General features: G+C 35.4%; 5 protein-coding genes across 6 annotated transcripts; 4 read left to right on the forward strand and 1 right to left on the reverse strand.

Moving 5' to 3' along the window:
- Nucleotides 1-3,633: 3,633 nt before the first annotated feature.
- Nucleotides 3,634-11,883, forward strand: LOC107864281 (pleiotropic drug resistance protein 1). Its single transcript, XM_047408951.1, has 20 exons — nucleotides 3,634-4,121; nucleotides 4,941-5,061; nucleotides 5,777-5,950; nucleotides 6,062-6,221; nucleotides 6,307-6,383; nucleotides 6,588-6,641; nucleotides 6,745-7,137; nucleotides 7,232-7,513; nucleotides 7,605-7,921; nucleotides 8,013-8,173; nucleotides 8,260-8,363; nucleotides 8,444-8,600; nucleotides 8,681-8,874; nucleotides 8,964-9,296; nucleotides 9,412-9,702; nucleotides 9,788-9,871; nucleotides 9,957-10,318; nucleotides 10,427-10,598; nucleotides 10,709-10,963; nucleotides 11,439-11,883. Exons 1-20 carry the CDS (start codon nucleotides 3,766-3,768, stop codon nucleotides 11,691-11,693), a joined length of 4,302 nt encoding a protein of 1,433 aa, XP_047264907.1. The 5' UTR covers nucleotides 3,634-3,765; the 3' UTR covers nucleotides 11,694-11,883.
- A 583-nt stretch (nucleotides 11,884-12,466) lies between these two features.
- Nucleotides 12,467-15,229, forward strand: LOC107864280 (F-box protein PP2-B10). Its single transcript, XM_016710613.2, has 3 exons — nucleotides 12,467-13,049; nucleotides 13,698-13,816; nucleotides 14,521-15,229. The coding sequence occupies exons 1-3, from the start codon at nucleotides 12,789-12,791 to the stop codon at nucleotides 14,936-14,938; spliced, it is 798 nt and encodes a 265-aa protein (XP_016566099.2). The 5' UTR covers nucleotides 12,467-12,788; the 3' UTR covers nucleotides 14,939-15,229.
- Nucleotides 14,599-19,039, reverse strand: LOC107864279 (putative F-box/kelch-repeat protein At3g17570). Of its 2 annotated transcripts, XM_047408952.1 has the most exons (2): nucleotides 17,569-17,764; nucleotides 15,303-16,654 (listed from the first exon to the last, which is right to left on the reverse strand). In XM_047408952.1, the coding sequence occupies exon 2, from the start codon at nucleotides 16,561-16,563 to the stop codon at nucleotides 15,517-15,519; it is 1,047 nt and encodes a 348-aa protein (XP_047264908.1). In that variant the 5' UTR covers nucleotides 16,564-16,654; nucleotides 17,569-17,764; the 3' UTR covers nucleotides 15,303-15,516. The 2 variants fall into 2 exon arrangements, with proteins under 2 accessions (XP_016566097.2, XP_047264908.1); XM_016710611.2 differs by having other exon boundaries at nucleotides 14,599-19,039.
- On the forward strand, nucleotides 17,584-19,020 carry LOC107865598 (putative FBD-associated F-box protein At5g56690). Its single transcript, XM_016711824.1, has one exon. The coding sequence runs from the start codon at nucleotides 17,584-17,586 to the stop codon at nucleotides 19,018-19,020; it is 1,437 nt and encodes a 478-aa protein (XP_016567310.1).
- Nucleotides 19,040-21,372: 2,333 nt separating the features above from the next.
- Nucleotides 21,373-21,942, forward strand: LOC107865597. Its single transcript, XM_047408100.1, has one exon. The coding sequence runs from the start codon at nucleotides 21,373-21,375 to the stop codon at nucleotides 21,940-21,942; it is 570 nt and encodes a 189-aa protein (XP_047264056.1).
- Nucleotides 21,943-23,448: the final 1,506 nt, after the last annotated feature.

Here is a 23,448-nt window from a genome sequence, read left to right on the forward strand (position 1 = left end):
TTTTTTTTTTTTACTATGGTCTAAAATTACCTTTCGTTACTTTGGTTCTAATGGGACCATGAATTTATTAGTTAGTTTTTTGGTACTGGAATACGACTAGCTCGAAAAGTTTCAGTTTCCTCCCTCCATCCGTCCTATGACTGAAAATAGGAGCACGGCAAAAAATCAACCTTAATTTTTTTCTATCGAACATGCCTAAAATATAGGAGAATTATTCAATTTATATTTTCTATGTTGCTACTACTTTTCCTCATAGTTTTTTAAAATTCTTTCTTTCCTTATTTGCGTTGAAGGTTTTGTCAAAAGGGGAAATTACAAGAAGTTGAATATTAATAATTGTCAACAACAGAACTTTCAGTCAGAAAAAGATATTAGGGTTATACTTTTTTTATTTTAAAATAAAATATCACACATTATAAACAATGTAAAAAACCAAGGAAAATAAATTATTAGGAATGTGATTTAGCTAATATATTTCTTATTAATTCTTTAATCTTCATATATTTACGTGCCTCTTAATTATAGAAAAATTATTGCTAAGGATAGAGTTGAAAAAAAAGTAATTAATTATCAACTATTTTGAGACGAAAGGAGTATGATCAAGGGTGTAATAGTAACTTTTCTTTCTCTTATTATTGCAAATCTTACAGGGGTAAAAAGATATTGCAAATTTGATGACTTGTAGTTTTATGTCAATTCTTATACACAGTAGAATTGGTAGTAATTAAGACAGATAAACTAATTGCATTTTGATTAGTACTATGATAAGATATATTTTTATTGATTACCCTACATATTCTTCTTTTAGTATATTAGGCAACTTCTAAGCAAGAAGGAAAATCTGAATTTCTAGATGTTTGAGAAGAGTCAAGTTTTAGAGAGCCATTTGGTAACTCTGAATTTTCATCACATGCATGCCATAAAAAAGATAAAAAAGAATAGGGAAAGATAACATAAATATACGTCTTAACTTATTATATTTATATAAATTTTCATCCTTACAAAGTAATTACAAAAATTTCAACTAATTATATATTTTTGTTGAAGGTTTCGAGAGTAATTATGTATCTTGATAGGACCAAAGTCGAAAAAACATATCAGGAGCTAATTATGTATTATTACAAAAGAAAAAATGTATCTTCATTAGATGTATCGGGAGCTAATTATGTATCTCGATAGATCTAAAATTGGAATTTCAACAATTATGCAAATATCAAAATTTTGATAATTAAGCTCCAAATTGTCGGAATTTATGTTGTTTGCCTAAAGAAAAAAAGATTCTCTACATGATGACTTAGAGAAATTTATATTTTCCTCTGTGGCCAGTTACCTACCACTTAGTGCGCTGACAGTGGAATAGAGGATTAGTCTCACGGTTGCCGGCTGTGGAGACTTAGGAAACAAAAAAAAAAGAAATTTATATTTTCCAATTGTATACAGTTTCAGTTTTCATGATCTCCTCAATAGTCCACATGACATAAAAGAAATAAAGAAAAAAAAAATTCCATATGGATTCAAGAACTAGTATTTTATTACATGTAGACTTTCAATTAAAAGTTAATCAAGATCTGTTCAAAAAAAAATGGTAAAGTGAAATTTTCCTAATTTAATGAAGAATAGAAAATTTCCCAAAGAAAACAGAAGTAGCTCTCCCCATAAACACAAAGTAATATTAGCACAATATATATAAACAGATATTAAAATTGACCTTAGATAGACATGTAATGCTTCAATATTAAGCAAGCATATATACATATCCCAAATTCGTTTTTACCGTGTCAGTTGAATAATCCAACTTACAAAATCATCTAGACACTTGAAATTTACGTGCCGTGTTAGTATTGCGTGTTCACGGGACACAATAAAGTGAGTTGAAATGTTATCAGTTCAGATTAAATTGAAGAGTCTAAATTTGCACGCTTAAAATTGAGTGCTTACTTGACAGATAATTCCTAATTTAAGTTCCTGGTAATGGTAATATATTGTGCCTAAAAAATAATGTCAAAAACAAAATTCACCAAAATAAACCAAAGCACTAGTGAACTATATTTCCCTAAGTTGCTGGAATAGCACAAATATATATCAAATTTTATACTTTTTTTTTTGAATTTGAATAAACTATTAAAAACCATGTAATTGAAAATCATCCTTAATGCTTAACTAGAGATAAGCGTCTAGTACCCTTAAACTATGATCAAAGTTGTTACGACACACTTCAACTTTATGGGGGTCCTATTATTCTTGAGCTTAATTTTAGCGTATTTTTGTCGTCCTTTTGTACTGGTATGACATATTTATTACATAAAATGGGGTCCACGTCAATGTTGCCACATCAACTAAAAATGTAAACAAAATGTGCCACGTTAGCTAAAAAAGATGATAAAAATACGCTAAAATTTAGCTAGGGGTAAAGGACCCCTGAAGTTGGAGTGCGTTGTAACAACTTTGACCATAGTTTGGGAGTACTGAATGCTTTAATCGCTTAATTATAATAAAATTTCATTATAATATAACAATCATTTTAAGATCAATTTTTATATTATATTATATTATATTATATTATATTATATTATATTATATTATATTATTATTATTATTGTTATTATTATTATTATTATTATTTATAATAATATTTTGATATTTCATTGGAAAAAATATCCGAACAACAATATATGTAACTTTATGAAGATGTCCCCTATACACATGATAGGAAGTTAGGAATTATATGTTGACCCTCGTGTGCTTCTAGATGCTAGCTGCTTTTCTTGGCTGCTTTTTGACTCACAAATTATAACCTCCTATTTTAATTATTGCCCAAACTTTATTGCAAAATATTTTTTTAATTGAAAATGTTATTTAGGAAAATAAATAATTTTTTATGTTGGATATGAAAATAAAAAATATTATCTTAAAACATTTATATGTAATATGAACAAAGGGTGTGGGCGGGTTGGGATGGGTTGAGATAGTGGAGTCAATATGATGTGTGTTGGAAGGCAGAGAGAATACAAATACACAATCAATATGAAATGTCATAGGTGAAACTTCTTTTCAAAGAAAATTCATTTTGCTCACTATTAAGGAACTTGTTTTTCTAAACAAAATATTTTAAAATATTCCTACCAATCGAATGTGGGAAAAAATGAAAAATATTTTTTTCTTTATCACACACCCACACTTTGTCTCTTTTTTTTTTTTTTTTGGTCACTCAATATTTGGTATCTGAATTAAAGTCATGACTAAATTGGATTACGCACTGTATATCTATTATGGAGATGGTTCTCCCAAACTCGAAACTATCAATTAAGGGTGATGTAATCCCATCACCGCACCACAACTCATGTTGATGGTCTCATATATGATAGCCTAGCAATTCAACAAGAAAGTAAAATTCCTCCAAAAATCTATAAACGTGTGTGACGGCTAAAAATAAACAGTGAATCTTGAAAATTCCTCTAGAAGTACTATTTACGTCAAATAATACAAACAATATTTAATTTCATCAAATTGTCACCTTGTCAATAATCCAAAAAAACACAAAGGACCCATACAGGTGCCAAAACAAAACAAGATAAAATATTCAATTCTTAAGCAGCCTCTTCATTTTCTTGCTTCTATATAACCCCTTTGCATTTAACATCAACTTCAAACTTAACTTCCATTTCCATTCTTTCAAAAAAAATTCATTTTTTCAAATTTGAAGGTGTTGATATAAGATACAACAACAATAGCAACTGGTGCAATTTTACTTAAATTAGTTCCAATATGGAGCCAGCAGATTTAAGTAATTTGCGCGGCCGCAGTATAAGGGGAAGCATGAGAGGTAGTATAAGAGAAAATAGTAATTCAATATGGAGAAATAATGGTGTTGAAGTATTTTCAAGATCAGGTAGAGATGAAGATGATGAAGAAGCATTAAAATGGGCAGCATTAGAGAAGTTACCAACTTTTGATAGATTAAGAAAAGGTATATTGTTTGGATCACAAGGTACTAGTGGTACTGAAATTGATGTTGATGATCTTGGTTTTCAACAAAGGAAGAATTTGCTTGATAGACTTGTTAAAGTTGCTGATGAAGATAATGAAAAGTTCTTGTTGAAACTCAAGGACAGGATTGACAGGTAAGTGATAGAACATTTCCACTTTTATATTTGAATTTAACTTGTATATTGTGGCAGAGACAGAATTTCCGTCAAGGAGTTCAGTATTGCACGTAGTTTAAGAAATAAAAGGGGGCTTTTGGATCCTGTAGTCTTAAATTAAAGATGTGCGTAATCCTTTAAACCTCGGTTTTAAAACTTGTCATGTGGGATGTAACAATTGAAAAACTTCGAGTAAAGCATCTGGTACCTCCCTGAACTATGGGCAAAGTTGCTACGACACACTCTAGCTTCACGTGGGTCCTATTACCCTCGAACTAAATTTTAGCATATTTTTGTCACCCTTTGTAGCTGACGTGGCACCCTTTGTCAACCTTTTTAGCTGATGTGGCACCTTTGACGTGGGTCCTATTTTATGTTCGGGGGTAATAGGACCCTGGGAAGTTGGAGTGTGTCGTAGCAACTTTGGCCATAGTTCAAGGAGGGTACCGGATGCTTTATCTCAAAAACTTACTTAAGTAATGGTATGATTAAAACTAGAGGTTTTAGAAGTCTTCTAGTAACACAAATGTTATAAATTGTTCAAGATCACAAGTTGCAAAAATCTTCATATTTTATTAAATTTCGTGTCTAATCAAATAGATTTTCATGATTTGAAGCGGAGGGAGTATTAATTACCTATTATACAACATGTTAAAAATACCCCAATAGTGCAAATGTTGTTTATACTGTCAATGTATATAAGTGATTAATTTCTTTTTATTCTATAATTGAGTTGGTTTTCCTTGCTTATCTAGTTTGGTGCTAAGTTTTTTACTTTTTGTGGAAAAATAAAAACAGGGTTGGGATTGATTTTCCTTCAATAGAAGTGAGATTTGAGCATTTGAATATTGAGGCAGATGCATATGTTGGAAGTAGATCTTTGCCTACATTTACAAACTTCATTTCTAACTTCATTGAGGTAAGAATTCTACAAAAAAAACTTTTGATTTATATTGTGTATGTATGCATAAAAAAGTATTGTGTATATCCATATTTTGATATATCACCTATATATAGATGTACTTATGCTTTAGTTTGCCACAAATGCAAAGAAGAAAATGAATAGTTTGATTCAAGAACCGTGTGACTTGTGAATTGATGGAATTGATTTCTCTGATAATCACTCGACTAATAGTTATTATCTCAATGAAATCACTTTATTTATTGAAGAGCATTGAAATCAAGAAGAAATGTTACTTTATGAGATAATAACTAATTAACTATTACTTGAGTGATCATCCGAGAAATCAATTGTGATTTGATGGTAACTATGACAATCTTAATAGTTGTCTACTTCTGCGCGGTGATTTTTATAGTCTGGTAGAATTGTTGATGAAGGAGAAAGATAAGTTCAAATATACCTCGGAACAATGTGGAATGGTTATTTATATCCTTCTTCGATTAAAGTCGTGCCAATCGTTTGGAAAAGGGCATATTTAGGCCACTTTAGTAACAACGAGGGAGTTTTTTCGCATTCTTCATGAGTTAATTTGAACCTTTAACAAGAACAATAGTGATGAAAGTGATAATGATCAGTGTTGAAGACATCAGTAAATTACTAGTCAAAAATAGCCTTGACAATTTTTAGTTCTTCTTTTGCAGTTCTAACAATTTCTGTTCTTTTGTTGGTTTAGGACTTATTGGATAAAATTCACATTCTTCCAACGAAAAAACGTCCAGTTACAATTCTCAAGGATGTTAATGGCATCGTCAAGCCTTGTCGATTGACTTTGCTTTTGGGACCCCCTGGTTCAGGGAAAACAACTTTGTTATTAGCTTTGGCTGGAAGACTTGATTCTGATCTAAGGGTAAGTTTTTACCGATTCTAAAAATGTATAAAACAACTTCTAAAAAAAGTGTATTTTCTAAAAAAATATGAAAATCATGCTTAAATTGTATCATTGTTATGGAAAAATCAGGTTACTGGGAAGGTGACATACAACGGGCATGAATTAAATGAGTTTGTACCTGAAAGAACAGCGGCTTATATTAGCCAACATGATTTGCATATTGGAGAAATGACTGTCAGAGAAACTTTGGAGTTCTCCGCAAGATGCCAAGGAGTTGGTTCGCGTTATGGTTAGCATTTCTTTAGTTCTATTAGCGAAATCGAATGAATCATGATTGATCATTTATTGACTATCGTTCTTGAATTGTGTTCCAGAAATGTTGGCTGAACTGTCAAGAAGAGAGAAAGCAGCGAATATCAAACCAGATGTTGATATTGACATGTTCATGAAGGTAGAGCTGGAAATGATTTCTTTTTATTGATATATGTTTGAGCTACTTCTGGTGGCATATTTTTCGTTTTTATGAAGAAAAATAGTGAATAATTTTGTGGTCGGGTACTTCCCCGAACCCTGTGCGTAGCGGGAGCTTTAGTGCACCGAGCTGCCCGTTTTTATAGTGAATAATTAGTGATACTATTGTTGAATGGAAATGTAGGCTGTATCAACAGACGGACAAGAAGCCAAAGTGATTACAGATTATGTTCTCAAGGTAAAGTTCATTTCCCGATCAATTTTTGTTTGTTCGAGCGATTGAAACACCGGAGAAGATTGATAGATAAGTTACTCATTTGCTTGTAAATTCCATTTTGCAGATACTGGGACTGGATATTTGCGCGGATACTATGGTGGGGGATCAAATGATAAGGGGTATTTCGGGAGGACAAAAGAAGCGTGTCACTACTGGTGAAATGATTGTCGGACCGTCTAAAGCCCTATTCATGGATGAAATTTCAACTGGACTTGACAGTTCCACAACATACTCTATTGTGAATTCCCTAAAGCAATCTGTTCAGATCTTGAAAGGAACAGCTCTGATTTCTCTCTTGCAGCCTGCCCCCGAGACCTACAACTTATTTGATGATATCATTCTTCTATCAGATGGCTACATTGTCTATCAGGGTCCACGAGAGGATGTGCTCGAGTTCTTTGAATCTATGGGATTCAAATGCCCGGACAGAAAAGGCGTGGCCGATTTCTTGCAAGAAGTATGTTTTATAAGAAACAAAGATGACAGAGTTTTAAAAGTGTTGATGCAGTACGGTGTTGGTTCTAACATGGAATGTTTGGAATTTATTGCAGGTGACATCTAAGAAGGATCAACAACAATATTGGGTAAGGAGGGATGAGCCTTACAGGTTTATCACATCGAAAGAATTTGCTGAGGCTTATCAGTCTTTCCATGTTGGGAGAAAAGTAAGCGATGAGATTTCAAATGTATTTGACAAGAGCAAAAGCCACCCTGCAGCTTTGACTACTGAAAAGTATGGTATTGGAAAGAGAGAGCTTTTGAAGGTTTGCACTGAAAGAGAATTCCTGCTAATGCAGCGGAACTCATTTGTTTACATCTTCAAGTTCTTTCAGGTGAACAACTTGGTCTATTTGGTATATTGATTTATGTCATAGACTTGTCATATCCATGTGAAATTTACAAATCCACTCTATGTTCTTTCAGCTCTTGGTCATTGCACTTATGACAATGACCATATTTTTTCGAACTAAGATGCCTCGGGATGATGCGACAGATGGAGGGATATATTCTGGTGCTCTCTTTTTTACGGTTATTATGCTTATGTTTAATGGTTTGTCTGAGCTCCCTTTGACGCTCTACAAGCTTCCGGTCTTCTACAAGCAAAGGGACTTTCTCTTCTATCCTTCATGGGCTTATGCAATTCCTTCATGGATCCTAAAAGTCCCTATAACTTTTCTTGAAGTTGGGATGTGGGTGTTCCTCACCTATTATGTCATCGGATTTGATCCTAATGTTGGAAGGTACGGGAAGAAATACTATATGGTGTAATCATTGTCTTATTGTCACAAGTATTATTGCTCCGTGGTTATTGATCTGCTACTGTTTGTGCAGATTTTTCAAACAATTTTTGCTACTCGTAGTAGTAAACCAGATGGCATCAGGATTGTTCAGATTTATTGCAGCAGTTGGAAGGACCATGGGCGTTGCTAGCACATTTGGAGCATTTGCCCTGCTTTTGCAATTTGCATTGGGCGGTTTTATCCTTGCACGACGTAAGTTTTATGATTTAGATTTTTGTGGTAGCTCGTCTTGTCCAATCTGACTAATGCTTACTTTCTCTTTTCTCCGAATGGTGTAGCTGACATGAAGGATTGGTGGATTTGGGGATACTGGATCTCACCACTTATGTACTCGGTGAATGGAATTCTTGTGAATGAATTTAATGGGAAAAAGTGGAAACATGTAAGTTCGTATACATAATGCTGCTGCAATGATTTATTTTTTTCGCCTTTGAATGCTGAAATCAACTCTCAATGAAACAGATTGCGCCAAATGAAACTGAGCCGCTTGGAACTTCAGTGGTGAGCTCTCGAGGGTTCTTTCCTGATGCATATTGGTATTGGATAAGTATAGGGGCACTTGTTGGATTCACAATTATTTTTAACATCGCCTACAGTCTTGCTCTCGCTTACCTTAACCGTGAGTATCTTGAGTTTCATCATTGATATATCTGTAAATAGAAAGAGATGACATGTACTAACATGGAGTGATATCTGCAGCATTTGGAAAGCCACAAGCTACGATTTCAGAAGAGAGTGAGAACAACGAAGATAGTGAGTCATCATCCCAGATAACTAGCACAACGGAAGGAGGTTCTGTCGGTGAGAATCAGAATAAGAAGGGCATGGTGCTTCCATTTGAACCCCATTCCATCACCTTTGATGAAGTTGTATACTCCGTTGACATGCCTCCGGTAAGTAACGAAGAATTGATACTCATCAAAAACTGGTGCTTCAACCTCCCCTAAATCAAAATGTGACTCGACTTTTTGACGTCTTGCAGGAAATGAGAGAGCAGGATACCGGTGACAATAGATTGGTACTTTTGAAGGGTGTGAGTGGAGCTTTCAGGCCAGGTGTTCTCACAGCTTTGATGGGAGTTAGTGGGGCCGGTAAAACAACATTGATGGATGTCTTGGCTGGAAGGAAAACCGGAGGTTACATTGACGGGAGCATCAAGATTTCTGGATATCCCAAGAAGCAAGAAACATTTGCACGTATTTCTGGTTACTGTGAACAGAATGACATCCATTCACCTTATGTTACAGTTTACGAGTCTTTGGTCTACTCAGCTTGGCTGCGTTTATCTCATGATGTTGACGAACCAAAAAGACTGGTAAGTTCTCCTAAAATTATTCCCTCTCCTTCCATAATGAGAATTGTCCTACCGATCATCTTATACCAAATGAAGTGGCAGTTGATAGAATTTTATACTGGTTATCCCATTTCAGATGTTTGTTGAGCAAGTAATGGATCTTGTGGAGCTTACACCGCTAAGATCAGCCTTAGTCGGGTTGCCAGGAGTCAACGGTCTCTCAACTGAGCAACGTAAAAGGTTGACGATAGCAGTTGAACTAGTAGCAAACCCCTCTATCATTTTTATGGATGAACCAACTTCAGGGTTGGATGCAAGAGCTGCTGCAATTGTGATGAGAGCTGTGAGGAACACTGTCGATACTGGAAGAACCGTTGTTTGTACCATTCATCAACCTAGCATTGACATTTTCGAAGCTTTTGATGAGGTAAAATGAACACCTTTTGCATCTATTTATTCGCCGTATGCCTTCCCTTTAAATATCAGATACTAATACTAACATGTTATTACAGTTATTTCTTATGAAACGAGGAGGACAAGAGATATACGTTGGTCCATTAGGTCGCGAATCATGCCATTTGATAAAATATTTCGAGGTAAGTTAGTTGTCTTTGCAAAAGTAAGTTCCTTTTACTGTGTCTGTATGATCAAATACTGAGCTTATTTTCACTGTGAATTCAGGCGATACCCGGTGTAAGCAAAATACACGAAGGTTACAATCCAGCAACTTGGATGTTAGAAGTCACATCCTCATCTCAAGAAATGGCATTAGGGGTCGATTTTACAGAATTGTACAAGAACTCAGACCTCTGCAGGAGGAACAAAGCTTTGATCGAGGAACTAAGCGTGCCACAACCTGGGACAAGTGACCTGCATTTTGAAACTCAATTCTCACAGCCATTTTGGGTCCAATGTATGGCTTGCTTGTGGAAGCAACACTGGTCATATTGGCGTAATCCGGCATACACAGCAGTCAGATTTCTCTTCACAACATTCATAGCACTCATATTTGGGTCAATGTTCTGGGATATTGGTACCAAAACGTAAGTACAACACCCCCCCCCCCCCCCCCCCCCCCCCCAAAAAAAAAAGGCCGAAACTGCTATCTAACTTATAATTCTTCATGCTAAAATTTCGGTTTTCAATTACAGGACTAGGCCCCAAGATCTAACTAATGCTATGGGGTCTATGTATGCTGCTGTTCTCTTCCTTGGTGTACAAAATTCGTCATCGGTTCAGCCTGTTGTATCCGTTGAACGTACTGTATTTTACAGAGAAAAAGCTGCCGGGATGTACTCTGCCATACCGTATGCTTTTGCACAAGTGAGTAGCTAGACAGTTGAATTTCCTTAAAAAACTAACAAATTTTCACCATAAAAGTTAAAAGCGTTCACATTATTTATGAAACTTCTTTTTTTTTTTTTCTCTTTCAGGTACTTATTGAAATTCCTTATGTATTTGTACAAGCTGTTGTATATGGTCTCATTGTGTATTCTATGATTGGATTCGAATGGACTGTGGCAAAATTCTTTTGGTACTTCTTCTTCATGTTCTTCACCTTCCTCTACTTCACCTTCTTTGGCATGATGACCGTGGCTGTTACCCCGAATCAAAATGTTGCTTCTATTGTCGCCGGTTTCTTCTATACCGTATGGAATCTCTTCTCCGGATTCATCGTTCCACGACCTGTAAGTTCTTAAATCTATTTAAACTTTTCTTCTAGTACATAAACACGTAACGAGAGTAAGCATTTTCTATGATATATATATATATATACTCTCTCCGTTTCAAAAAGAATGATCTGGTTTGACTTTGCATAGAGTTTAAGAAAATAAAGAAGACTTTTAAATCTTGTGGTCTTAAATAAAAGATACTTTAATCCTGTGGTCTTAAGCATGCCACGTGGAAAGTTAAAAGTAAAAAGTTGCTAAAAATGGAAAGAGGTCATTCTTTTTTAAACGGACTAAAAAGAAAAGTAGGTCATTCTTTTTGAAACATATATATATATATATATATATAGGCATAGTTGAGTTATTTTTCCGTTACAAAGTCCAATTTTGCCATTCTGGTTTAGACTAAACTGAAAGTGAAATGATCATCCATGAAATTAATCAGATTGAAAAAAATTGACCTTTTTGTTTCTTCTTTTTCGACTAAAAACAGCGTATTCCGATATGGTGGAGATGGTACTACTGGGCTTGCCCTGTTGCATGGACTTTGTATGGTTTGGTTGCATCTCAATTTGCAGACCTCCAAGATACAATTAATGATCAAACTGTGGAAGAATACTTGAGAAGTTCCTTCGGATTTAAGCATGATTTTCTCGGAGTTGTTGCAGCTGTGATCGTTGCATTTGCAGTTATTTTCGCCTTCACATTTGCTTTGGGTATCAAGGCATTCAATTTCCAGAGAAGATAGAAAAGTGTGTATTTATTTAATTTGTGTTTCTAGTTGTTAAAATATGTATACTTGAATAAGCTTATGAACTTTTAGATTACTGAATATGTTGTGTTCTATTAATCTTTCTGAATTCCCAGTTTTGTTGTATAACATGTTGTAATTGTTATTCATGATTTTTTGGTGGAAATATATATACGATTTTATTTAATTGTGGTGTTCATTCTCTAATTAATTAGTTCATGTCTGATCATTTGACAGAAGGGAAGAGCACTTCTTTTTTCATAGTTGAATCGCCATAGCTGCAGAATATCTTTGTTCCATTTGCTGTTATGTAGACAAACTGATGATTGGAGTTTTCTCTTTATGATAGTCGTAACTTATATTTTACATTTGAGCTCATTTGGATTTCATTTGGCATTGAATTATTGAAAATCGAATAACAGATTATTGTTTGGCATAATTAGGTAACGTTGTACACTACATAAACTTGTATAAAGTTAAATAAGTAGACACATGTATTCTATGTGGCATCCTACATGGCACTTCGTATCCTATGTGGCGTCCTACATGTATTATATCACATGGGACACGTATGTCTACTTGTTTAACTTTATACAAGTTTAAATGCCTACTTGTGCATGCCTGAAGTTGAAGGGCATAGATGCCAGCTGAGGCCAAGTTAAAGGGCACGTTCATTTATTATGCCTTATTGTTTCTATATAAAAGTTTGTTCACCTAAACTTTAGACAAAAATAACTGAACTTCTTCATGTTTGAAGTTGTTCCGAGTGGAAAAACCGGTAATATTTTTAAAACCGGTAATATTTTTAAAAGAGAATGATCCCAAAATTGGATATCTATACATTTCAACTGGATCTGAATTAGCCGAAACCCCAATACAAATATTAAACACCGAACAAAGAACTAAAGAAAATATCTCAACAGCCCTGTTGACTAAGTGAACCACTGGTGGGCACACTTTTGCTGACCAAGAATGCATCACTCACCAACCACAAAATTTCTTCTTGTTGACAGAGTGTTATTGGTCACTTATTTCTTCTTGTTCTTCTTCTTCAACACAATATCTGTAGAGAAAATTCAAAGAGAATAAAGAATGAATTCACTTATAGTCTTGCCTGAGGGCTGTATATCGGAGATCATTTCATTCACAACTCCGGCAGACGCCATTAGATCATCGGTTATCTCAAGAGGATTCAAGTCTGCAGCTGAATCTGATATAGTATGGGATAAATTCCTGCCATCAGATCATCAACAGATAGTGTCCCGGTCAGTGGCTCCGGTTGTTTTTGACAGCAAAAAGGACCTTTACTTTAGACTCTCTGAGTCTCCTATCCTTCTTGACGAGGGCAAACTGGTAATTTTTCGTTTTTATATCTGGATTAGTTATCCATTATAACATGTCGTATGACGGAAACTTGTTTAGTTGAAGAGTGAATCTTTGTTGTTTTAATTAAAGATCGATAATAATATTAACAAATTGACTAGTGCATGTCATGTCTGTCACATCGGTTGGTGATGGGGTCAACTGTCTCTTTATATATTACTGATAGCGTTAACTTTTGAAGTTGAGTTAGGTACATGATTCATTTTTTTATCATGGTATCAAATCCAAACCCATTTTGATTTTTTGATTATCCGATGTTGGCAACCATCATGTATAGCAGCCGTGCTAAAGAATGGCTTCGATAGAAAAAATTGGAAAAATAATTCATCCTTTTGGTGGATTTTATCTTCTTCGTAAAATATTTACTGATAAGCAAGGGCAGCGTGGTGCACTAAAACTCCCGCTATGCGCAAGAGATTGTTTCCACGGTTTGAACTGGTGACCTCCTCGTCTTAAGACAACTTTATCAGTTACTACAAGGCTCCCCTGCTATTTACTGACAACCAAACACCAAAAAATTAATACTTTTTTTTGTTTTTTGGAGAACATTCGTTTGTCGATAAGAACTTTTCATCATACCAAACACATTTGCTGCTAATATTGCTAACACATTTACAGGGTTTTTGGCTTGACAAAACAAATGGAAAGAAATGTTACCTACTATCTGCAAGGCAATTGACAATTTCTTTTTCAGACAACCAATTTTCTTGGGAACACACATTTGATGCAGATTCAAGGTAAATATTTACTTGTCTTGTTACAGTATTTACATCTTGAGATGTTTATTTATACTTGTAATAGAAAATGTTTTATAACTTGTAATAAAACATGTCAAATTGTTTCGGCATAATATATAAACAGACACTCAAACTTGACCTTACTTGACAAGTAAGCACTCCAACTTTGAGAATGCACATTTAGACACCTCAACTTGTCTCTACTATGTCAACTGAACGCTTCACCTTACAAAATGATCATCTAGACATTTTCAAAATTTATGCATCACGTCATCATTGGGTGTCCATGAGTCATAGTGGTGATGAGTCGGAGTGTTTAGTTGTGAGTTAAGACCGAGTTGAGGTATCTAGATGTGCACTCACGAAGTTTGACTGATTACTTGCCAGCTAAGGCCAAGTTTGAATGTTTATTAGTGTATTAAGCCAATTGTTTCCTTAGTAAGAATTCATAACAATCAAATGGACAGGATATCATATTTAGGGCGGATCAAAATGAGTTGATTCAAAATTTGCTTCGGTTAAAATATGTTGGATTAAGATGAATTGACTAGTGACACATAACCTAATTCACTTTCCCTCATACTCTGGACAAGTTGCACTTTTTATGTTGATAAACGCCGTCACATAGGTTGAAAATTGAAATGACGGGAGTAGTATACAAAACACTGGAGTTCTAATTGAGGTAAATACTTATTTGACTACAGATTCCCAGAGGTAGCTTTCCTCAATAATGTCGATTTACTGGATATCCGAGGCAGGATTGGAACTCGCGTATTATCCTCCAGAACAAATTATGCAGCTTATTTAGTGTTCAAAGTATCAGAGAGGTACCATGGCCTTGAATCAACAAAAGCAAGAGTTAGATTTGTTAATCAAGAGAGTGAATACGAGGCTGTTGACCGAGCTACTACTGTCATACTAGCAGCAAGAATGCCGAGGAACTTAAAAGGAAGGTTACCAGAAAAAAGAACAGATGGATGGTTGGAAGTAGAAATTGGAAAGTTTTACAATGGTGAATCAGGTGATGATAATGGTGATGTTGAAGCAAGATTGTTAGATTCGAGACCTTTTCATGCTAAATGTGGTCTCATGATTGAAGGCGTTGAGTTTCGTCCAATATGATAAGGAGGACAAAAACATCAACAGATTCAGGATTTGAAGTTTAATCCCACGGAAGCTAAGGTTGAAGAAGATCATCATTGCAACTTGTTAATCCCACGGAATCTTGAACGAAACTAAACTTTCCACATACGAACGCGATAAATTTGTATCTGCTGGAATTTCTTCTAGTCTTAATGATGAGATTCCAGGCCAATACGCCAGTTTTCTCATCCTTATCAGCGACCAAATCGACATTTGTTTACGAAAGTCAAAAAGCAAAAACACAGACAATAAATCCCACAATTTCCAAAATTACTTGTTACTGGCATTATGATAAAATTTTCATCTGCTAGGTACAAAGATATAACCGTATTGCCATCAACATTTGGCAATATAATGTTTGCCTCTACCTGCAGTGCCGACTACAATGGATATATTATTGTTGTTTGTCTTACTTGTACTAAACAGTAACGCAACAAGAAGTTGTAAGTTGGGAAGCAAAGCAACTATTACATAATAGATGAAGATTAAAATGCAATAATACAAGAAATTGCTACCTTAACTATAAGACCGAAGAAAAGTAAACTTGAAATTTCTAATTAATCCCACGGAATCTTCAAAGAAACTAAACTTTCAACATACAGAGGTCCTGTTACCACTGACGGTGGAAGTTCTCCCACGATAACTCTAGTGTATTTATTTTTCTGCACATCGTACTCAATAAATCGACATCCATCCTTGCTCCATAATATGTTCCCGTTCTCCTTAACACATATGAGGTCACCTGTATTCCCATACTCCGTAACGCATATGACATTACCTGAGTACTGAGGCTTTCCAATCCGTGTGGGGAAAGCAGGAAACTTCCTGATGTTATTCCAAGTTTTCCCATCTTTCTCGAGTGACCAAATCAAAGTTTCCTGGCCAACAGTCCCCATAACACAGACGTGATCACCAAAAGTATGTAATATCGAAAGTTCCCCACATTTACTTGGCGCTGGGATTACAACAAATGTTTCATCTGCTAGGTGGAAAGACATAACCATGTGTTCAGATTCCTCCTCGTTGCTTGCCATAATGTGAATGGAACCGTTTAATGAAATGATATTGCAATTTAAGTGCAGCGAAAAATCAGTGGGAATGGGACAAGTATTGTCAATTGTTCTCCAATATTGATTTTTAACCGAGTATATTTCAAAAATATAATGTTGATCCGTTGTATTCGTAGTAAACACATGTACACATAAGACCTTGTAATCCTCGGACACAAAATCATAAGCAAGAACAAATCTTGGCCATAATATTGAACTCTTTTGCAACAGATTAGGCTCTGTAATCCGTTTGCATTTTCGACCGACAGGATTCCATAATATCAAACTATCCTCAGGATGGCTAATAAAAACCAAGCCACTGCATGAACTCACTTCTGAACGGCTAACCTTTCCACAAAATACCGGGACATTGAGCTGGTCCAGCGACACAACTTTGGAATCAGCATTAATCGATGCTTCCGTTGATAGGACTTTAATCGAATAATGACGGGATAACTCTCCTTCAACATTCTCATAAAAGAGATTTTTTCGATGACTGATATCTGCAGATGATTTACGTAGATGCGACTTGATGAAGCCGGGGTCATCGATCATCCAACACCATGATTTGCAGGTAAGTTTGAACCGTAAAAGAGATTTCACAGGAAGGTCTAAGAGGATGGAGTAGACAATATCTTCAGGCAAACTGGGGATTTTTGAGTGGCAAACCATTGGATATCAGTGTCTGCTATTAGGTTTTTAGTAATACAATTTAATCCTGATTCAAATTGTATACAAATATACAATTATATGTATTATGAAAGCTAATACAATTTAATCCTGATTCAAATGGGATAAAAATATACAATCATATGTATTACGAGAGCTAATACAATTTAATCCTCGTTCAAATGGGATACAAATATACAATTATATGTATTATGAGAGATAATACAATTTAATCCTGATTCAAATGGGATACAAATATACAATTATATGTATTACGAGAAAAAAACAAAGAAATTAGAAAATATGTGTTAAGAATAGCAGTATTGATATTAACCGCCTAAATATTCCATAATATTTATGGCTATAAAAACTACTCATTAAGGTAAAAATCATAATTTGAGTAAATTATTATTCCTATTTATTACTCCCCGTTTCATAATAAATGAATTGTTGGATTTTGGCACACATATTATTGAAAAAGAATTAAAGACATAAATTTAACACAACTTTCCATTTTTACCCAAAAAAAAGAAAAAGTTAACCTTGTAATATCTTTTCAAAAGTTAATTGGTTGTCAAATTATAAGGACAAATTTGAAAAAAAATTCAATGATCACTTATTTTGAAACACTAATAAATACCCCAACAATTCACTTATTTCGAAACGGAGGGAGTACTAAATAGGAAGTCAAACTTTGTAATTGCATCCAATTACACGCAAATCCAATTCTAATGTGGCTTTCAAAACAAGTCCTAAGAGAATTGGTTCTTTTTTTAAAAAAAATAGTATTGCTAATAAATATGGGATAAAATTACATTTACCTGTTATATATGCCTCTTTTTTTTTTTTTTTTTTTTTTGGTGCTTTACGGAAATCAAAGGCTAGAGATACCTTCAAAGGAAGCTAATGGCAGAAAGAGGGGTAAAAACAGTTGATATATTGCCCGAATGTCTCATTCAGGAGATACTTGGTTTTCTTAGGTATGACGAAGCAACCAAGACGAGCATTCTTTCCAAAACATGGCTACAAGCGTGGTCGACTCTTCCCAACTTGAAATTTACATCTGATTTTTACGAAGTCAATATGGATCTGGTGGATAATATCATGGAGAGATATAGGGACGAGAATATCCCTATAGAGAAGTTTGAATTATCAAAGTCTTACTACAGCTGTCCTTCTAGAATTGTCCCTCTGTTTTATAGGTGGCTTGACGTTGCACTTCAGAATGGTGTAAAATATTTGGTGTTTAGAATCCGCAACCTCCCATTACCTATTTTCACAATCTTGGCAGCAAAATCTTTAAAAGAATTGGTTCTGACCAATTGTGATCTGACATGCGCCTCATTATCTAGCGGTGTGGTGAACTGTCCTTCTTTGAGAAAGCTTTCTCTAATTAAGGTATATTTAGACGAAGACATGCTTCAGACTCTACTTAATAGCTGTCCATTGATAGAATCTTTCACCCTAAAGGATTGTATGGATTTGATAAAGATTGAGCTGCTAAATCTTCAAAAGATCAAGTCCGTTTCCATTTGGAACAATATTAACCAGCATATTAAGATCCAAGCACCAACTCTTGAACACTTGTCTTATTCTGGTTATCCATTGGAAGAATTGAATATTGTTGAATGTCAGAATCTGAAATCTTTAGAACTATCACATATGTATATATATGATCCATCATTTTACAACCTTATTTCTAGATGTCAATCACTGAAGGTCTTGAAGTTTCAGCATTGTTGGTGCACAGGGAGGATTGAGGCTCCAAATTTGGTATCGCTTGAGTATATGGGGGATCAAATTCCTGAACTCAAAATTGCACGAGAGTCAAGCCAATTGGAGCACTCAAAAATCATTCTTCTTCGATGCTACGACAATATAGATGCTGCATGGTTTTGTAAGTTGAGGAAGTTTCTATCCAATTTGACCTCTTGGTCTCAAGTCTCCCTTTATTTTTACCAATGCGGTGAGATCAACGTGAAAGATTTGCAATTGGACCACAGAGTTGATATCCCACAAGTTGGTGTCTTAAATGTCGATTTTAAAAGGGAGATTAAGAAGTGCTCAACATTTATAGATGCTTTGCTATGGAGTTGCCATCCTAGGAGACTTAACCTGAAATTAACAGGAAAAATGGCTACATTTTTCATCAATTATTTGATGCATATGAAGAATTCGAGTCACTCGACTTCTCATGGAAAAAAGCCTTGGTATAGTCAATTAAAAGAAGTAAAAGCCTACAAACTTGATCGCAAGAGCAGGAGTTGGCATCTTGTGGAGCACAAAAGCGAGGAGCTGGCAACAAGGAAGAGGGATAAATATTATATTCTATTAGATTGGTGATGCAGTTTATTTAATTACAAATTGAAAATGCACTTGTTCATTTATAAAGCTCTTTAATTTATATTTTTCAGTTTAGATCCTAGATACTTATGAGCTTCAAATTTAAGTTTCTTATCAGTTCATAATTTAAAAACAGTCATTTATCAGTCATGATTAAGTTGGAAATATCAAGGAACAACGACAGTGTGTTTGGTTTTTCTATTTTCTTTGCAGTTCATGTGGATTTGTTGAAGATCTTTTTGGCTGTCGTTCAGTATATGACTTGGTAACTCATATGTATCAGATATTTTAGCTATATTCATCTCTAAGGCCCAACTTATGGGTGTTCTTTTAGAGAATAGCAGGAGAAAAGTATAATTTGGACATCTTCTGTTTGCCCAAGATCCTTAACTAAGATTGAAAGATTGAGCTAAAGAATAAGCTTTCCTAAGTATGAAGATACTACAACGTGTCATTCTAGAAGATTTCCTAAAAATGTAGGATTTTTTGCAATTCCAACAAATAAATTTTATTTTTTTCACAGCTCTTTCGTACTTTAAAATCATGTCACTGAACCGAAATAATCAAAATGATAGACCCCACATCACGTCCTGTCATATAATTGTATGAAATTCACAAACAATTAACTCCTTCGTGACTCGTTTCAACTTACTTTTCAGTTTCAATTGACTCCCGGCATATTGTTCTGTTTTGGACTTGTGATAGTGCAAATTTTTTTTTTTTTTTTTTTTTTTTTTTTAGTTATGTGATAATTGGAATGTCTTATACTGGTGAAAGAATGGAATGCTTAAAAGTACCCAACCTACCCCCAACAAGCCAGAGAGTTAAATGGGTTGGGAAGGTTCAGCCCTTTTAGCTAAAGGGCCTTTAAAATAGTAGCCCAACCCAGGCTTAAGTGGGCCACGGGCTAGGACGGTTTGACCCTTCAATAAGAAATAAAAGTAGCATGAAACGTGATTAACAAAAATAACGTGATTACTAGAAAATTACCAACTATTATAAGTATTCATTTTAATAACAAGTGTATAAAATACTAATTAATATCAACCAATACTAACTAATATCAACCAATTTTCCTCACAGGTATACTCCTTTTTGGCGATACAAAGGTGAAGACATAAGCATAAATGTATCTCCAGTTTTACATTAATGAAAATCGCAACAGAGCTTACACCACGAAGAGAGAATCATTATTGTCCAATATGACACATAGCTTAGGTTTATGTGATATTTCTCCTCTTTTATTCTAAGCTAGCAGGCTGACCCCCGAGGCTTATGGGTTGGGCCTCTGAGGCTGACGATCTAAGTGAAGCTGTGCTTATAAGACTCACTTCTAAATGGCCCGCAAAAACTTAGCCCAAGCCCACTTATTTAAAGGGTTGGGCTGGGACGACCAGATGGTCCAAGACGATCCTCCTCCCTTTAATCTATCTTTTTTTACTGTGAGTTTGGTAGAAGCCTGATACGGGAATTCCTAGCTCGAGACCTTTCAAACGAAGCCAAACACATGAGTTGCAACGACTCCAAGCCTTGTTCACATTCTTGGCCATGTGTGAGGCCCTTGTGAGCCCATCTAAGGGCCTATATTTAATAAAATGTAAAGAGGCCCACCAAGACACCCCAAGCCCACCCACTTAAATGTTAAGGGTAATTTGGTCTTTGTCCCTCCTTTCTAAGTGACTATATAAGCCATGTAATAGAGCTAGTCTTGCTTTAGTTCTTCTTATTATTCAAGAAACAAAGACTTGTAAATTTTTGACTTCTCTTTCTCATCATTTGGAGAGGCCAAAACCAAATTCTCACTAGTAGAGTGATACTAGTGTTGTATCTTGGCTAGTTAGTGTTGTATCTTGGCTAGAAACTAGGTTCTTGAGATTCGTTGAGTTCCTCTTGATCCAAGTAAGAACTTGGTATTGATATTTATTAGTCTTAGGGTCCTTTCTCTTGTTAGGGTTCTTAGATTAATGAATATTGTGTGTCAAGTTTCTATCTCTTTCTTTGTAAATCTTGTTAACATTGTGTTGTTGAATATAAAAGTCTAGTGAAGCCGTGTGGGGCTCTTTCGATTCACTAGCAATATTTTCTTTGTTGTTCTTGTTGTTAAACTCACTTTTCTAGTTCAAACAAGTGTTGCAAGCCTAGTGAAGCCGTGTGTGGCCATTTTCAATTGACTAGCACTTTGTTGTTCATCTTGTTGTTCTTGTGTTGGTTGGAATCTCTTGATACACACTTAGCATTGTATCAAAGCCATAATTGGGGTCGTAGAATATTTATGTTAAGGTAATTAACTTTTCTTCCAAAATCCTGTGCGGTTTCTTATAAATTAGGGTTTTCCCCACCCCAATCACAACCATGGCTGACTTATTTCCGGAATGTCTCATTCAAAAAATACTTTGTTTTCTTCGTTTAAAAGAAGCAGCCAAGACGAGTATTGTCTCTAAAGCATGTCTGCAAGCGTGGTTGACTCTTCTCAACTTGAAATTCACAGTTGATTATCACAATGACAATATGAAAATTGTTGATGATATCATGAAGAGATATAGGGACGGAAAAGTCCCTATAGAAAAGTTTGACTTATCAGACTCTAATTTTCGTAGTGAAGATTTTCCTCTTATTGATAAGTGGCTTGACATTGCACTTCAGAACCGTGTAAAAGATCTTGTCGTTGGAGTTTGTAGCTTTCCATCATACCCCTTGCGTATTTTCAAATTCTTGGCAGTGAAATCGTTAAGAGAATTGGTTCTAAGTAATTGTAATCTAATGCATGTATCATTATCTAGTGGTGCGACGAACTGTCATTCTTTAAGAAAACTCTCTCTAATCAAAGTCCATTTAGATGGAAACATGCTTCCTGTCACGACCCGACCCGAGGCCCTGGCCGAGACGGACATCCCGAACTACACAGGCCTGAGATACCCCTGAACTCCCCAACCCACTAGTGATATTGTCCGCTCTGGGCCCAGGCCCACACGGCTTTAAAATGCGTCACTAGGGAGTAAGACTTTCTTACTTATATATGTAGACACCTAATTTCGTCCCTCCCCGATATCGTTTTTACCCATTTTTACCTTATCCTACCGTGTACCCTCACCCGTGTGATGATCCCTCCACAAATAACAAAAATAACAATCCCCTAACTAATTTCGTCTTATCTTAATATTCTAACAACCCACCCAACCCAAAATTGACAACACATCATAATAACCTACCCAATCAAAATAAAACACATCACACCTACCCCCAACCCCACGTGACCCCACCTACCTCACCTCATATATACACACACAAAAGGAACATATTCTCCAATTTTCTTTTCTTCTTCATAGGACACTCCACGGAATACACAGATCCATTAACATAAAAACTGACCATCTTCTTCAAGAATCCACACGCCATACCCACAATTCACAGAAAAAAAACACTCTCACACTCTCAATTCCCATCACCACACAAATTCCCACTTTGGATTGAATTCACTCACACAGAAAAGGGATTCCTCCATTTTTTGGAGTTCAATAGAAACAAATCTCACGCTTTTACCACCATCATAACCGACCCAACCCGACTTCTCTCCGGCGACGGCAGCAGTCACCGGTACGACCTGAACTCTCTCCGGCGATTGCAGTTCTCCGGCAAATCAACTTGAACCAGACCCACAATTGCAGAAATCATTTGAGTTGGGTTGTTCTTAAAAATACTGGGAAACTGATTGTTGGCACTCAACTGATCGTGAAGTTGCCCTCATGATTCTCATGGCTTACCTTTCATATGTGATGGCATCGATGTTTGACTTATACGGAATTCTTACCCTATCTTTTTCTGTGGGATTGTCATGTCACACTATACCTGGCATAACGTGGCCATCAAGTTTTTTTTTATCTCATCAAATCGTTTATTGATCCGGATCTGTTCAGAAACTGGTAGTTGTTTTATTAATTTCTTCATACTTGTAAGGTCATAATGGAGAGAATATACATGCTCGTCACTCGGAGTGCCCATTCATAGGCTTGTACAGGATGCTGATTCGGTTTCGATTTTGATTTGGAGAGTCGATATTTCATTGGTGTTTATCGAGGTTCTTGAAGCGGCTCTTATTTCTCTTATTAAAATCAATCGAAAGCTCTTGAGGTCCATCTCTTTACTCCCGTACTTTCTTCTTTATTTTATTTTGTTGAAATGGCTATGATTATGTGTTAGGTGATTGTAATTGTTTGATGTTGTTGATGTTATGATCACGTGCTTGGTGATGTGACTCCGGTGGTATGATGAAAGAAGTTGATTAGTTTTAATGGTGCGATTTATTAAAAGGAATTTTGGGGAGGGAATAAAAAAAATCGGTAAAAAGTGAATATTATGGTATCTTAATTCATTGTTGAAATGTGATATGTTGTCGAGCGGATAGGCAAACAGTAGGCTGGGTAGGCAAAT

The sequence above is a fragment of the Capsicum annuum genome, chromosome 3 (genome assembly GCF_002878395.1).
Source record: "Capsicum annuum cultivar UCD-10X-F1 chromosome 3, UCD10Xv1.1, whole genome shotgun sequence".
Classification (NCBI taxonomy): domain Eukaryota; kingdom Viridiplantae; phylum Streptophyta; class Magnoliopsida; order Solanales; family Solanaceae; genus Capsicum; species Capsicum annuum.

What these genes read in the sequence shown, in the direction of transcription:
- LOC107864281 (XM_047408951.1), top strand. Translation starts at nt 3,766, where the DNA reads ATGGAGCCAGCAGATTTAAGTAATTTGCGCGGCCGCAGTATAAGGGGA. An exon ending in AGGAGTTGGTTCGCGTTATG is followed by an intron (nt 6,222 to 6,306) that starts GTTAGCATTTCT and finishes ATTGTGTTCCAG; the next exon opens with AAATGTTGGCTGAACTGTCA. An exon ending in TGGCCGATTTCTTGCAAGAA is followed by an intron (nt 7,138 to 7,231) that starts GTATGTTTTATA and finishes AATTTATTGCAG; the next exon opens with GTGACATCTAAGAAGGATCA.
- LOC107864280 (XM_016710613.2), top strand. Translation starts at nt 12,789, where the DNA reads ATGAATTCACTTATAGTCTTGCCTGAGGGCTGTATATCGGAGATCATT. An exon ending in TTCTTGACGAGGGCAAACTG is followed by an intron (nt 13,050 to 13,697) that starts GTAATTTTTCGT and finishes ACACATTTACAG; the next exon opens with GGTTTTTGGCTTGACAAAAC. An exon ending in ACATTTGATGCAGATTCAAG is followed by an intron (nt 13,817 to 14,520) that starts GTAAATATTTAC and finishes ATTTGACTACAG; the next exon opens with ATTCCCAGAGGTAGCTTTCC.
- LOC107864279 (XM_016710611.2), bottom strand. Translation starts at nt 16,680, where the DNA reads ATGGTTTGCCACTCAAAAATCCCCAGTTTGCCTGAAGATATTGTCTAC.
- LOC107865598 (XM_016711824.1), top strand. Translation starts at nt 17,584, where the DNA reads ATGGCAGAAAGAGGGGTAAAAACAGTTGATATATTGCCCGAATGTCTC.
- LOC107865597 (XM_047408100.1), top strand. Translation starts at nt 21,373, where the DNA reads ATGGCTGACTTATTTCCGGAATGTCTCATTCAAAAAATACTTTGTTTT.